This window comes from Balaenoptera borealis (genome assembly GCF_965194805.1).
Source record: "Balaenoptera borealis genome assembly, chromosome: 12".
Classification (NCBI taxonomy): Eukaryota; Metazoa; Chordata; class Mammalia; order Artiodactyla; family Balaenopteridae; genus Balaenoptera; species Balaenoptera borealis.
The window spans coordinates 51,841,375-51,857,186 of NC_138869.1; the positions used below are offsets into that span (position 1 = coordinate 51,841,375).

At 43.2% G+C, this 15,812-nt stretch overlaps 1 protein-coding gene across 6 annotated transcripts in view; it reads right to left on the reverse strand.

Annotated features, from left to right (window-relative positions):
- Positions 1-248: 248 nt before the first annotated feature.
- Positions 249-15,812, reverse strand: part of LOC309608448 (uncharacterized protein) — a 36,971-nt gene continuing 21,407 nt past the window's right edge. Inside the window, exons 1-4 of one of the 6 annotated variants that reach the window (XR_014232891.1) lie at positions 10,198-13,877; positions 9,759-9,888; positions 5,044-7,860; positions 249-3,476 (exon numbers count right to left, since the gene is read on the reverse strand). Coding sequence is in view for 5 of the 6 variants with exons in the window: in XM_082348590.1 (XP_082204716.1) it covers positions 6,407-7,860; positions 9,759-9,888; positions 10,198-10,407 (1,794 nt within the window). In the remaining variant the exon portion in view is untranslated. Of the gene's footprint in view, positions 7,861-9,758; positions 9,889-10,197; positions 13,878-15,812 lie in introns of those variants that run through there. The other 5 variants (XM_082348593.1, XM_082348591.1, XM_082348590.1 and 2 more) reach the window with 5 other exon arrangements.

Genomic DNA, 15,812 nt, shown 5'->3' on the forward strand with positions numbered 1-15,812 from the left:
AAACCCATCAAATCCTGCCTTGCCTTTCCCTTGAAAATCCCTGTAAAGACCATGGCCTAAACCTTCCCCTCACTCCTGACCCCTGACTCTTCACCACCCTGGTGGCTTACCCATGTGGTCCGGCGTGGAGTGCCATGCCTCCTGTATCTAGGATGAGTGAGTATAATAAAATTTGGGTCTTTTCTTCTCCTGTGCCTCTCCTCTCTCTCCTCTTCTGGCTGCATCTGACTGACCAACTCATTAAAAAAAAGTGCAAACACAAACCATACCATCAGCTGGAACATCTTTGAGCCGTGGGCTGCACTTCACTAAGGGAGTAGCGAGAGCCTACAGCCTGTTCAGCCTTTTCTGGAGTTGGCTGACCCCCTGGAATCCCACTCAGGCTTGATCTTGAATGTAATATTTCCATTTAATGATAGCACTCTGCTGAGCCTGTCCTATTTTATTAGTAGGATAAGTGAGTACTCACTTGAGGATGGACAGCTCAGGTCTTAAGGTCACATACAGGGCTTTGGTGGTCAGGAGCTCTGTTTCCATTAGGGCCAAAAGCCAGCTAGGAGTTGCCATTTGAAGGGGGTGTATCTGGCAGCTATCTTCAGTATTCACCGGTGCAAAACCCAAGGGGCCTGTGTACCCAAGTAGCAGTCTCTTGTTGCCATAGGCTCCAATCCTCACAAGTAAATCGCCAAGATGTGGAGCTCCAGAGGGCTGGCAAGCACCATTGGTCCCAATGACGGGGTCCATGCCAATGCATCTTGCACAGCCTCTAGAGTCTGCTGCTGTTGGGGATCCCATCCAAGGACGGCTGTCTTGTGGGTAACCGTGACATAAGGGACCAAAAGAATACCCAGATCTGATACATGTTGCCTCTGATAGCCAAGAAGACCTACCAGTTATGGAGGCTCTTTCTTGTTGGCGGGGGCTGCCAAGGACAGCAGTTTTCAGCTGACTTTATCAGGAATACTCCTCTGATTACTGGCCCAGGTGGCTCCCAGAAACTGCACTTTTGAGCAGGTCCTTGCATCTCATCAGTGTTGTCGGCCCTTCCTGCATGTCATAAGATCTACAACCTTATGTAGGGACTGGTCAACTTGTTTCTTGGTCAGGCCAGCAATGAGGATGTCAACACAGTGGATGAAAAGTAGTTCTGGGGATACCTGGGCTTGCTGCAGATCTAAGCCTACCACTGGCGGTGTATTGCAGGGGAATTGAGGTATTGCTATAGACTAAATTGTGTCCCCCCTAAATTAACATGTTGAAGCCCTAACCTCCAATTTGACTGCGTCTGAAGTCCTAAAACGAGAAATGAAGACAGATTGCAAAAGTGTGCTTATTCTTCAAGACAAAGGAAGAATAACCCTAAAGGTGATTCAGAGATGATCAGGGTTTACCACCTCGGTTTCAAACAGACCAGACAGCTTCCACAGAAGCCATGGGGGCAGAGCCACCCAGAGCCTTGGGATAGACTCCCCCGGAGCTCTGACTCTGTCTGAGCTCTGGATGCTCCCCAGAGCATCCAGAAGGTGGGACCATCACCCCAGTGGTCCTGGAGGGCAGAGGACCGACCAAAAAGTTATTCTTGAGCCTTAAGATCTCATGTAACTTGCTTTGCTAAGTTGTGGACTTGCTCAGGTCCTAGCACTTTCTTCCTTCTGATTTCTCCTTTTTGGAATTGGAATGTGTGAGATTACATTGGTCTCTGCCCCCGGTTCCTGGCACAGAGCCCCTGAAACCCTTGTAATTGTCTAAGTCATAAGAGCTCCAGGAGCATCTTTTGTTCTAATATTTGGTCTTTGACCCTGGTTCTTGACACAGGGGTCCTGAAACATTTGTAATTTCCTAAGTGATAGGAGCATCTTTTATTCTAATAAAGCAACTCTGCGTGAGCTCCTGGATGAGAGCTGGTCACCAGAAAGACCACGCCATGATTCAGAGCTCGGAATTTTCAGCCCCCTTCCCCCAGTCCCGTTCTCCTGATAAGAGAGAAGGGCTGGGAATGGACTTAATGATTGACCATGCCTACACGACGAAGCCTCCATAATAATCCCAATAGAACCAGGTTCAGAGGTCTCCCCAGTGGGTGACACATCCTGACTCCACAGGGACAGAAGCTCTTGTGCTCAGGACCTTCCCAGACCTTACCCTATGTATCTCCTCATCTGGCTATTCATATGTATCCTTTATCATATCCCTTTATAATAAACCGGTAAATTTAAGTAAACTGTTTTCCTGAGTTCTGTGAGCCACTCTAGCAAATTAAACCCAAAGACGGGGTTGTTGGAACCTCTGATCTATAGCTGGTTGGTCAGTAACACAGGTGATAACTTGGGCTTGGAACTAGTATCTAAAGTTGGTGGGGGTGGGGTGGGGGGGATGAGGTGTGTGTGAGTCTTATGAGACTAAGCCCTTAAGCTGTGCGATCTATTTCCACGTAGTGTCAGAATTGAGTTAAATAGTAGGACACCCAGCTGGTGTTGCAGAGAATTAGTGTGGGGGAAGACACCCACACATCTGGTGACCTCAAGTGTAAGAACTGAAACGTTCTGAGTAGTGAAGGTGACACAGGAGGGAAGAACTGCAGGTTTTTTCAACATACAATTTGATCCTGTAACTGTCCCAGCACTGTATTTTGGAAGCACATAACCTGTCTGGTTTCACAGGTTCACAGCTGGAGAGGAACTCTGCCTCAGGGTGAATTGTAGCTCAAATCTCACCCATATCTGATTTAGATGAGACTTTGTGGACTTCAGAGTTAATGCTGAATTAAGACTTTGGGGCTGTTGGGATGGAATTAACTTATTTTGCAAATGAGGACATGAATTTGGGGAAGCCAGACTCAGAATTTATGGACCAAATGTTTGTTTCCTTGAAATTCATATATTAAAGCCCTAATCCCCAGGGTGATGGTATGTAGAGTTGGGCCTTTGGGAAGTAACCGGGGTTAGATTAGTTTACGTGGGTAGGGCATTCATGATGGAAGTAATGTCCTTATTAAAAGAGGAAGAGACAGAGAGCTGCTCTCTTTCTTTACAATGTGAGGCTATAGCAAGAAGGTGACGGCAGCCAAGACTCAAAGGATCCTTACCAGAACCTGACCATGTTGGCAACTTGATCTTGGACTTCCCAGCCTCCAGAACTGTAAGGAATAAATGTCTGTTGTTTAAGCCACCCAGTCTATGGTATTTTGTTATAGCAACCCAAACTAAGACAGCTGCTAAAGATATGTCCCTCCCAATCCCCTTCCTCCCAAAAAGGGATCAGGCCCAGTTATTTTTATGCTTCAAAGAATAATCCCCTCATTATGCAAACTCTTCCAGGTAATAAAAGAGAAAAAAACAAAACTTCCAAATTCATTTTGCAAAGCAAACTGAATCTATTCTGTACTTAAAAAATAAAATAAAATCACCACAAAAAAATGGATTTTATTCCAGGAACACAAGGAAATTTCATTTGGAAACTTGCCAGCAAAATCGATTCTGAAAAGAATGATAAAACCATAACATTACACCAACAGATTTTTAAAAGTCTGACAGAACTTAGCACCCATTCCTAATAAAAACTTAAGTATAATAATTTGCTATAGGGTATACTACATGCCAAGTATTGTTTCAAGTGCGTTACACCTACGAACTGATTTTATCCTCAAGGCCCTATGAGGTAGCACCATTTTACACATGGAAGACAAAAGAAAGCAAAGCAACTTGCCCAGGATCACACACCTAAAGAAAGTGGTGGAGGCAGGATTTGAACCTAGGCTTCCAGGCACAAAATCTGTGCTCTTTACCACTATAACATATTGCTTCTTCTAAAAGTAGGAATAGAAGAAAACTTCCCAGAGTAGTATTTATCAGAAACAATGAGGGTGAACGCCATATAAAACTGTGAAATCCTAAAAAACCTTTCTCCTGAAAGTTAGGAACAAGACACTGAAAGCCTGTTATTCACTATTCAACATTTTTAAAATATTTGTGCTCATGCACAACGTAAGTGGCATACAGATTAGAATTAAGAGAACACTAATCGTTATTTATTGTATACCTAGAAAAGCTAGGAAATGAAACTGAAAAACTCTTCAAACCAGAACTAATCTAGCAAGGTAATTGGATCCAAGTAAAATTTTTTTTTAAATCACTAATTATTAAAATACTAGCAATAACCAGTAGAAATTGAGGTGTGGCTTTCAAACGAACGTAGCCCCTTTTCCTCCAACCAAGAGCCTGAGTGCTTTTCTAGCAAGTGAGGACATTCACTGCTACTTAGCACCTACCCCGGAAGGGTGGTGGTCAGCTAACAGGGTTATGAACAGTGCTGGATCCCTCCCTCCAGAGACTTAGTGTGGTACAGTATGAGCAGAACCAGAAGATAAAAAATTACAATACTCGACAGAGGGTTCTCTACTAAAGACATAACCAGTCATGTTGAAATCAGAGTACAGGGTTGGACCTGTGTGTTCATATGGGGTTAGGCTCTCCCCTGGAATCTGGGAGCTTCCAAAGTAAAACACTTTAAAAAAGAAAGTCCTATCGGTTTAAAAAGAATGAAAATAAACACCAAAAATATAGCTATAACAGAAATTTAAAATATTCACAAATGGCAAATTTCCAGTTCTGTCCTTGGTTCAGTAATTTTTTAGGCTCCTAATAAACACTCTAACCTTTTCTGAGATGCCTCACCCAGAATCATATCTAATTCTTATTTTCTTGAGCCCCAACTCTCTTCCCCTTCTTCTCCACTGTCTCAGAGACATAAATCACAGCTCAAAAAATCTCTCTCCTCTAGGTTATGTGCCTGACATTGCCCCTCTAACCTCCTCCTCCTCTGCCACACTGCTGATCCTGTCATATTGCTAAGAGGAAGAGGGTAGTTACCAGGGGCAAAGATGCCCTAGCATTGAGGCCCTACTACAAGGATGGAAAGAAAAACTTGTGTCTGACACATGACTGTAGAAGAGGAAATCCCCTGAAAAGATTTTGTTTCTTATGTCTTTGAGGTATGAAAGTTGGCCCAGAAGATAATCACAATAATTAAGCGTACACCTCTCACCTAAAAATCAGATGACAGTTGCAGGCATCTAGAACTAGTTGGTAAGAAAATCAGAATGGTGTGACTCTATTATCTTGTCACAAACTTCATTACTGTTCATTCCAATCATCCAAGAATGCTAGGAACTGAAATTGCCATGGAAGTTGAGTCTTCTTTGCAGTAAACTTTGATGCTGTTCTTAACTTGTTCACTTAGACAGCAGGGTGGAGAAAGCTAGTACAGAACTGGAGTCCGTGTTCATGGCAAAGTACATATCACTGGAACATGACAGCTGCCTCCAATACCTAGATACATACATACACACACACACCTGCACAAACTCAAACACAAATCCATTAACTGTCTGAGGCTGAGGTAACAGTAGTAAGACTCTAAAGGACACAAGGAGAAGATATGAATGAGGCCTTTGTATGTGATATCTTTAGAAATTTTAGGTCTGGTGGTGAAAGGGGAGTTCATGTCCACTTTAAGCATGGCTCAGTTGGAGAGGTGAGTTTTAAAAAGCTATTTAACAACTAGAATATGTAAAGTATTATCTATATGCTAAAAGAAATAGATACTATACCCAACCTCAAAGCTTACATGAAGTTAGTATAAAAGGACACAAAGGGGCATTAGGTTGAGAATTGACAAGGCAATTATATAACAATTGCAAATTATAGCACAGGTTAATTCAAAACACTGAGGTCAATCAACAGGTTAGGAGGAAAAAAGGAGCATTTGAAGAAAACAGTCCTTCAGAGATGACCTAGATCTGAAAGGTTCAAGGGACACAGATTGGCAAACAGGAAGAAAAGCTTTTCTAGGTAGAGAACACAAGTGATGAGTCTAGATTAAAGTAGTTTTAAAAGGGCCACATTCAAGAGGTAGAAAGAATGACTCAGAGTCTTGGAGAATGACTTGATATAAATGGTAAAATGGAGGAGGTGGAATAGAATAAGGAAATATCTCTTTCCTTAAGAATATAATTATGGAAGAAATAATTAAGAAACAAGATAGATTTTAATTTTTTTAAAAAGTGAAAGAAGGGGATTCCCTGGTGGTCCACTGGTTAGGACTCCTTGCTTTCACTGCTGAGGGCGTGGGTTTGATCCCTGGTCGGGAAAGATCCCCTGCAAGCTGCATGGCACGGCCAAAAAAAAAAAAGGTGAAAGAAAAAGGAAACCTACAAGCACATGAAATGTGTAGTCCTTAGTGGGGAAGGACCGTACTGTTACTCCCACTCTCCCACCTTCCTGACCACCAGAGAGCATTTAGGGAATGATCCACTTTGAATAGTGGTTCCAAGAAGGGACCAGGGTGAGCATACTTCTTATATAGAAATCTTAACTCAGAGTTCCTTGCTGTCTTAGAGAATCATGCGTTAAGAAACAGACCGAGCCAGACCTGAGTGCTTTTCTCCAGTGTGAGTTCGCTGGTGGTGATTGAAAGTAGAACGCTGACTGAAGGCTTTCCCACACTCAATACATTCATAGGGTTTCTCTCCAGTGTGAACTCTTTGGTGCACAGTGAGTTGTGAGCTGTCACGAAAGGCTTTCTCACAATCTTTGCATTTATATGGTTTCTCCCCAGTATGGGTTCTCTGATGTACCATAAGGCTAGAATTATGACTGAAGACCTTCCCACATTCGTTACATTCGTAAGGTTTCTCACCAGTGTGAATTCTCTGATGAATAATGAGGTATGAGTTTTGATTGAAGGATTTTCCACATTCATTGCATTTATAGGGCTTTTCACCAGTGTGAAGTCTCTGATGTCGAATGAGACATTTACTCAGACTGAATGCCTTACCACACTCATTACATTCAAAGGGTTTTTCTCCAGTATGAATTCGCTCATGGTCAGCAAGTTGAGAGATCTGATTGAAGGCTTTCCCACACTCACTGCATTTGAATGGTTTTTCCCCAGTGTGGAGGCTCTGATGTCGAATAAGACATTTACTTCGACTGAAGGCCTTGCCACATTCATTACACTCATAAGGCTTCTCCCCAGTGTGGATTCTCTGATGGTCAATAAGATTTCTGTTAGAACAGAAAGCTTTCCCACACTCATTACACTTGTAAGGTTTCTCACCAGTGTGAAGTACCTGATGGCGGACAAGGCTTTTACTCCGACTAAAGACCGCTCCACATTCATTGCATCCATATGGTTTCTCCCCAGTATGGGTTCTCTGATGGTCAAAGAGTTTGGAACTCTCATTGAAAGCTTTTCCACATTCAATACATTTATACGGTTTCTCCCCAGTATGGAGTCTCTGGTGTTGAATGAGATGGGAGCTGTGGCGATAGGTCTTTCCACAATCACTGCATTCATAGGGCTTTTCCCCTGTGTGGATTCTGAGATGGACTATGAGCTGAGAGGTCTGCCTGAAGGTCTTGCCACACACATTGCACTCATAGGGTTTCTCCCCAGTGTGGATTCTCTGATGCCCAATGAGGTGAGAACTCCAATTAAAAGCTTTGCCACATTCATCACATCGATAGAATTTCTCTCCCTTCAGAACTCCTTGATGTTCTGTAGGACTGGAGGACAGGTCTGGATGTCCCCCAAGTTCCTTATATTCATCACACCCATCTTTTGTGGATTTATTTTTATCTTTCTGTGTTATTTCCAAGAAATCGCTTTCCAGTCTGGTCCCTTCTTCACCTGAGGGCTGAACTTCTAGCTTCTCTAAAGTCTCTTCACAGGCATCTCCAGCTTCTGGTCCTCCAGGAATCATTCCACAGAGTACTACTGAGGTCCTATCAGATGACTTCAAAACTTTAGAAACTTCCTGCTTTGGAGGCAACTCTGAACTCTCCATCCTGTTCTCACCTGCTGCCAAAAGAAAGAAGAAAACAACTTTCACTCATTTCTTGTCCTACTGAAGAAAGAGAATCATCAGGAGTCTATGTACTTGAAAAAACTTCACATTACAGGTAAGGAATGAGGAGACACATTAAGAACAGGAGAGAAAATGGGAAATGGCTCAAATTTTTCTTCATGGACAGAAAAACAAAGAAGGGAAGCTGGTCAGTGGAGGAGGGTGGAAGAACAGCCCTCAGGACAGAGGGATGCTGAGCCAGCACAGCCAGGTGAAAAGGCCAGTTGAAAGGCAAGAGACCAGACTGTAAAGCATGGTGTGATCTTCCAGAAGTCACTTAGATGCGACGTCTCCTTAGTAAATAGAGGAACCCTAAGGTCCTTTCCAACCATGACATTGTATGGTTCCACAGTTCTCAGCAAAGATGTAGGGGAGAGAGAGTGGTGGCAAATACCTCAAATCAAATAAGAGAAACAATGTGGGCAAACCTGAGAGTAGAAAGGAAATTTATATTATGAGGATGTGATTAGGGAAAAGTGTACATAAAGAAGTGATTCTGGTGTAACAGGACAGTGACAAGATTTGGAGAGGCCATGGGTAGAGAAATACTGGGGAAAAGTATTGAAGGGGAAAGCAAAGCTGTAAAATTGGGCACCCCCTAGTCCCTGGAGCACTGGACTGGTAGGTGCCAGTAGGCACTCCTATAAAGATTAATTTTTATAACTTGAAACGTAAATCAAAATACATGTTTTGTATCTTGATAATCTGGAGTCATAATGAGACTGAACAGCTGAGTATCTACTTTTGAATTCTAGAATTTTTGAATACAGAAGTTGGGAGAAGGCAGAGCAATCATGGTCATAGCTAAACACAAAAATATTGGTTCCTTTCAATCACATCTTAACCAAGGCCGCAAGCCATCATACCACCTTAGCATATGGAAAGTTAAAGATATTTGGTTCCTTGATTCTAAGCTCACCCTCTCCAGAGTAGGCTACCGTTATTAGACTGGTCAACCCCAGAACCTGCCCTGACAACAGCCCCTTCCAGGAAGCAGCCCTGCCCTAGTCTTTCTGAAGGGGAAGCTGAGGCAACCATGCTTTGAGCCAAACAACCCAGCTCATCCCATGATGGACAACAGGTGACTGGAACAGGGCCAAGCACCAGACGCAAGTGTAGTTTATCTGTAGATTAGTCATCAGCCTCTGCGTGGCCTGGGCCAAAGTTCTGCTCAAACAAAGATGATATTTAATGGCTGAACCACCCTTGGAGTCCTTTTCTACATAAATTCTGAACGGAGAGTAGGAAAAACTAAGGAAATTACAAGTAAGAGCTCAAGCTGAAATGATGCATGGAGAGAAGGCAACCATCAGGAGCCACAGCAAGCAGAACATAGGAGGAAACACAAAGTCTAATTAAGAAGGAGCTCGGAGGGGGAAAAAAGATTCAGAGTAAAGAGAATGGGTATCAGTGGGAGGAGAAAACGGATACGCAGGGCACAGCTGTCTTACGACACTGGTGTAAAAATCCTTTCACTTCCACTGCTGAGGTTCCCAGGTTCCCAGGTCCCCACAAGGCTTCATTTCCCGAAGTCTGGTCTAGCTGGTCAGTCTGTTCAGGGCTTCCATTCCTTTAGTCTTACTGTAAGTAACTTAGCTCATCCCTTACAATAACTAACTGAATGGCACTCTACTCCTTCCAACTACAAACTCTAATAAACTGGCCCAGCTCAATTAATAATAGGAGAACGTTAATAACTATTAAAGTGGGTGATGATGGAGAGGGGTTCATTATACTATTCTCTCCCTTTGTCTTTTTATATTTTCATAATAAAAAGTTAAAAAAGAAAACGAATATACCAAAGAAGGTGTAAAGAAGACAGACTCTAAGTACCGGGGAACAGAGTCATTACCCAGTGAGGCCAGGCTGCGGCAATTTTCCAGCATGATGTTCCGGTACAGGGCTGCTCTCTGGCTGAGTGCCGGACCTTTCCACTTCTGCTGAGTATAGTCCACAGACAGGAACTCGAACACTGCAGCCTCCTGGAATGACAAGTTTCTACTGCTCAGGGACATTCCCAGTCTGAGGGGCAGAGTCATTAGGGGCACTGAGAGCACAGGGTCAGGGCCCTGGTGGCAAAAGGGGTGGGGGGAGGGTGGGAAGCTGGAAGGACACATTAATAAAAGGAGAAGTCCAGGGCAAGATACAGTCAATGAATTCAGTGGACGGGAGCAGCTCCAGGGGAAGCAGTTAGGCGGGGAAGCCACAGCAGCAGACTCAGAATGGGCCAGAGGCCCGGAGATGAGCTCTAGCTATTCCTGGGCCACAGACTTGGAACTCAGGAAGCTCACCTGGGGCCTGACCATCCGGAGCACCGTTGCCGCTGCTTGGTCTCCTACGTTCCCCACTTGGGGAAGGGCAGGCACTGGGGAAGCATGCTGAGCTGAGGGAGGAAAGAAAGCTCTGAGTGGGACCAGCCCTGCTCTTGGCTCCAATGAGGTCTGTATCCCAGCAAGTGGATTCAAGAGAACCCAGGTGGCTCCACGCACACGGGCCCTCATCCCTGTTCCATAAACGCGTTATCCTTTGTGAGCTGTGAACTTTTCCTGGAGGCACAGAAGGTCCCTGTTCAAACCGAACTGGCGGCTCCTTCCAGCCCTCTCTCTGCCACTCTCAGAAGGAAGCTACATTTCTGACCATCTTCTCTCTCCCATGGCTTCCCCAGCAGCAGCCTGCCTGGCCTCCCCCTCACCTCTCTGCCCCTCATTCCCTGGCTTCTCTTCCTTCACCTGCCCTCTCATTACGGACATTGTAGGCGTTCAGGTCTCAGAGCTTCTCCTTTCCTTCTCTCAGAGATCTCATTCTCTAATGCTGCTCTGCCAGTTCCTTGTTCTCTCCTCCACATCTAACACAAGCTCTAATTGCCTACTGAACATTTCACCTGGTGTTCCATAGTAGCATAAACTCAGTGTCAAAAGCGCATCTTCATTTCCTATCTTCCCACGTTTTGTTAATGATTCCAGACATCAGTCAAAACCTTTAATTTACACTCTCTTTTCTTTAAACCCACATCTAACAGATATTCCCCAAATTGATATTCAGATTCAACACAACCCCTTTCAGAAACCCAGCTGGTTCCTTTGCAGAAATTGACAAGCTGATAATAAAATTCACTGGAAATTCAAGAGTTCCAGTACAAGGCAAAAGAAACTTGAAAAATAAAAATAAGCTGAGGGAACTCCCTGGCTGTCCAGTGGTTAGGACTTAGCACTTTCACTGCCATGGCCTGGGTTCAATCCCTGGTCAGGGAAATAAGATCCCACAAGCCACACGGTACAGCCAAAAAAAAAAAAAAGTTGAAGGATTCACACTTCACAATTTCAAAACATTTGACAAAGCAACACTCATCAAGACAGTGTGATACTGGCATAAGGATAGACATATATCAGTGAAATAGATTAAGAGTCCAGAAATAAACCCATACATCTACAGTCAACTTATTTTTGATGGAAGTCCCAAGACCACTCAAAGGGGAAAGAGACTTTTCAACAAATGGTGCTGGGACAACTGAATGTACTCATACAAAAGAATGAAGTTAGACCCATACCTCAGACTATACATGAAAATTATATGGACAGCAGGCCTTGGCACCTGTTGCAAACTGGCCCCACTGCTCTGTGTACCAGATCACAGATGATAGCTAGCTTTCCCTGAGAGCATGGAACCCTCTGTCTCCCACGATGGTTAAGCAAATTTTTAAAAAATCACTACCTTCATCCACGATTAAAATAGAGGCCATCATCTCCTATATTTGCTACAAACCAATACCTAGGCAATGTCTCCTGGACTCAGCGAGCACTGCTGGGACTGACAAAAAAGATACAACCGTAAACTGAGATGGGAAGAAGGCTCACACCAGAAAGCCTGTCACCACCCAGATAAAAGAAACTGCAGTGCTGCTACAAGGGGATGGAGAATCAATTGAAGAACTACTTTGGAAGCTGCTGAAGTTTTGGCAGAGAAATGAAGCTTTGCTGAGAAACAAGGGGGTGGGGTAAGGAAAATAAGTACACAGAGAAAACAAAAGCAAAGGAAAACTGAGAAGTGATAAGGTACATAACTGAAGGCCTGTAAAAAGAGACTTGAAGACACAACAACAAGAGGAGGCTGAAGAGGAAAGGTGCCTCCGGAGCGGCAGGGGCAGGCTCCAGCCTTGCTGAGCCGCAGCAGCACCGACGGGAGCTGCTCAGGAGGAAGCTGAGAGTCACAGGAAGAGGCGAGAGACGTCCCTGGTCAAACTATTGCAGAACAGACTGGGGAAGAGAAAGACACTCAGGTGCAGAGAAATCCGGGAGTGAGACGCAACAGAATGAACTGGAGACCAGAGAGAAATATTTTGAAGAAACACACCCAGAGGGAAATGTAAATGGCACTGACCTATCTCAGGAAATTGAGACCCACAGGGAAATTAGCACCAAACATAAGCCTCCCAGCTGAACTGTTCTGAAGCAGCTGCTGCAGAAATGTCCAAAGAGGTCAGTGAAGTATTTGTAAAGAGGTGATGAGAAGACGGACCAACAGAAAAATGAGGGCAACTGCCTGTGAATATGACAAAAGATTCCAGCCCTCTGAGCCCAGCCCCTGCAACCATGAACATGGATAAAATTTAGTGACTTCCTGGGACTTCCCCGGTGGTCCAGTGTTAAAGAATCCGCCTTCCAATGCAGGGGACGATGGTTCAATCCCTGGTCAAGGAACTAAGATCCCACATGCCGCGGGGCAACTAAGCCTGCACGCCACAATTAGAGAGCCCACGCGCCATGGAGCCCGAGCGCCACAACTAGAGAGAAGCTCGTGCACCACAATTCCTACATACTGCGACAAAGATCCCACATGTCACAACTAAGACCCGACACAGCCAAAAAAAAATTAAAAAAAAAAAAGAAAACCATTCCTTTAAAAAAAAAAAAAAGTTAATGACCTCTTGGGCCTTTTGAAGTCTGAATGAAAGCCCCACAGCATAGTAAAGAGACGGGGCCAGTGAGCTGAAACTGCCCAATTAAATTCAGGTATCCTAATGCCTCAGGGTTCCTTCCAGGTCCCAACTAGCTTCTGAGGACAGAAGAAAAGCTTCATTCATCAACTTGTTAAGATTATACCACAGATGGGAGACCCCAGGCCTGTGGAGCAACCTGAGATGGAGCAGGCCTCTTCTCCCCCAGAGCTTCATCCCTCTGCCCAGTTTCATTCCCAAATGAAAATGGCTTTCAGAAGAACAGGGGAAATCCCAAGCAATCATGTGGGCATTTTTCAGGGACATTTTCTTCTTTCTGTCATTTCGCTTTATCACCTTATATACAATGTAATTTTGATTTCCTTTTAAAATCCTCATTAAGTAGTCTCTTGTTCTCATGTTTTTCCTGCCCAGTGAGAGGGTACATAAGGTTTACTTTATACACTGATAATAAGCAAATAAGTTTCTAAGGCAATTGCCACTAAAGAAAGATTGCTTCTACGAAATAATGCCATTTGCAGCAACATGGATGCAACTAGAGATTATCATACTAAGTCAAGTAAGTCAGAAAGAGAAACGAATATCATATGGTATCACTTATATGTGGAATCTAATATTTGGCACAAATGAACCCATCTACAAAACAGAAACAGACTCACAGACATAGAGAACAGGCTTGTGGTTGCCAAGGGGGAGTGGGTTGGGGGAGGGAAGGACTGGGAGTTTGGGATTAGCAGATGTAAACGATTATATATAGGATGGATAAACAACAAGGTCCCACTGTATAGCAGAGGGAAATATATTCAATATCCTGTGACGAACCATAATGGAAAAGAATATTTTAAAAGAGAAGTCTATATGTGTTTAACTGAGTCACTCTGCTGTACAGCAGAGATTGGTGCAACATTGTAAATTAACTATACTTCAATTAAAAAAAATTTTTTAAAGAAAGATTGCTTCTAGTACACATTTAAAATGTTAAAATAATATTTATACCAATTTGCCAATTAAAAAATAAGCTCAACCTAGTGCCCAAAATTTGGTTTCTAAGTACCACTCTGCAATAAATGAAACGAGGAATCCTTGCAGAAATGGTTGATTCCAGGGCTGGGGGAGGTAAAAACACAAGATGAGTAACTTGTGGTGCCTGAAAATCAAAGAAAGACACACAACAGGATGGAAGCATGTAAGGGGAAACAGAAGCCAACTTGAAAGAGCTCCCAATGGCCAAAATCAGAATAACTTAAGCCACAAAATAAATAACAATACATGCAATAAACCCCCAAAATAAACACTGAACATCACACACTGATGTAAGTAAGTAAATAAACAAAAGGGAAAAAAGGCACAACTCTTCCTCACAAAGAATTCCAGTTAATAAATGTAGAAGAGGGGCTTCCCTGGTGGCACAGTGGTTGAGAATCTGCCTGCTAATGCAGGGGACACGGGTTCGAGCCCTGGTCTGGGAGGATCCCACGTGCCGCGGAGCGGCTGGGCCCGTGAGCCACAACTACTGAGCCTGCGCGACTGGAGCCTGTGCTCCGCAACGAGAGAGGCCGCGATAGTGAGAGGCCCGCGCACCGCAATGAAGAGTGGCCCCCGCTTGCCGCAACTGGAGAGAGCCCTCGCACAGAAACGAAGACCCAACACAGCCATAAGTAAATAAATAAAATAAATAAATAAATAAATAAATGTAGAAGAAAAAACAGAAATGAAAGGCACCTAGAAGAACATCACAATAATAACTGCTACAGACAAGATCCACCAAGAAATGCTAATTAGTGGCTAAAAGTTGAAGAGAAAGGATATTTCTATGCAAAGTCTCAAAATGTCTTCCTCAAAATAATTACTAATTACAAAGGAAAGACAGCAACTTTACAGTGATGAAACTTGGCAGAAATACTGGATCAAAACTAGTATCACTAGTAAGAAGACATATTGACATCATCCTCAATCTAAGCAGGAGAACATCTGACAAAACCAAATCGAGACGGTCATTCTAAAATTACAAATATAAAATACTTCAAAAGTGTCAATATCATGAAAAACAAGTAAAACTGAGGAAATGTCACAGACTGAAGGAGAACAAGAAGACATGACAATTAAATGGAATGAGGGATTCTAGATTGGATCCTGGAACAGAAAAAGAACATTAGTGAGACAGTGATGAACCCTAAATAAATCAGCAGTTTAATTAACAGTATTGGACCCCTGTACATTTCTTAAGTTTGATGACTATACTATGGCTATGCAAGATACTGCCTTTAGGCAAAACAGGTAAAGATATAAGGGAACTCTGTAAAGTTCGGACACCCTCTGTGAGTCTACAATTGTCAAAATAAAAAGGTTTTTTTTTTTTTGGCCACACCATGCAGCATGCGGGATCTTAGTTCCCTGTCCAGGGATTGAACCCGTGCCCCCGCATTGGGAGCACTGAGTCTTAATCACTGGACCACCAGGGAAGTCCCAAAATAAAAAGGTTTTTAAACTGAAGAAGTCTGAGTTGTTACTGTGTTTATTTCTATCTAGAAATATTAATGTCTAGATATTATGGATTAACTTGGCAATAAGGGCATTGAATACTGTCAATGCTTATCATCTCTAATTTGTATTTTCTTTCATTAATTTAACAAATATTTACTGAGCACCTACTATGCCCTAGGCACTAAGGTCTCTGCAGTGAATAAAGCAGACAAAAAGCACTGCCTTGAGTAGCTAATGAGAAGACAGACAATGAAATAAAGACAGCGACAGGTCTTATGTACTATAATAAAACAAGGAAGGAGGATGAGGTCTAAAATCAGGGAAGAAAAAGTATAAGCTCACAAATTCAATCTAGAGCACACGATGACTCACCTGAGGGACCTCTTCCAGACAGTTTCTAATATTAAAAATACTGAAGATTGCAAAGTAAAATGACTTATAGTTTACTACATTTTCTGTATTTTTGCT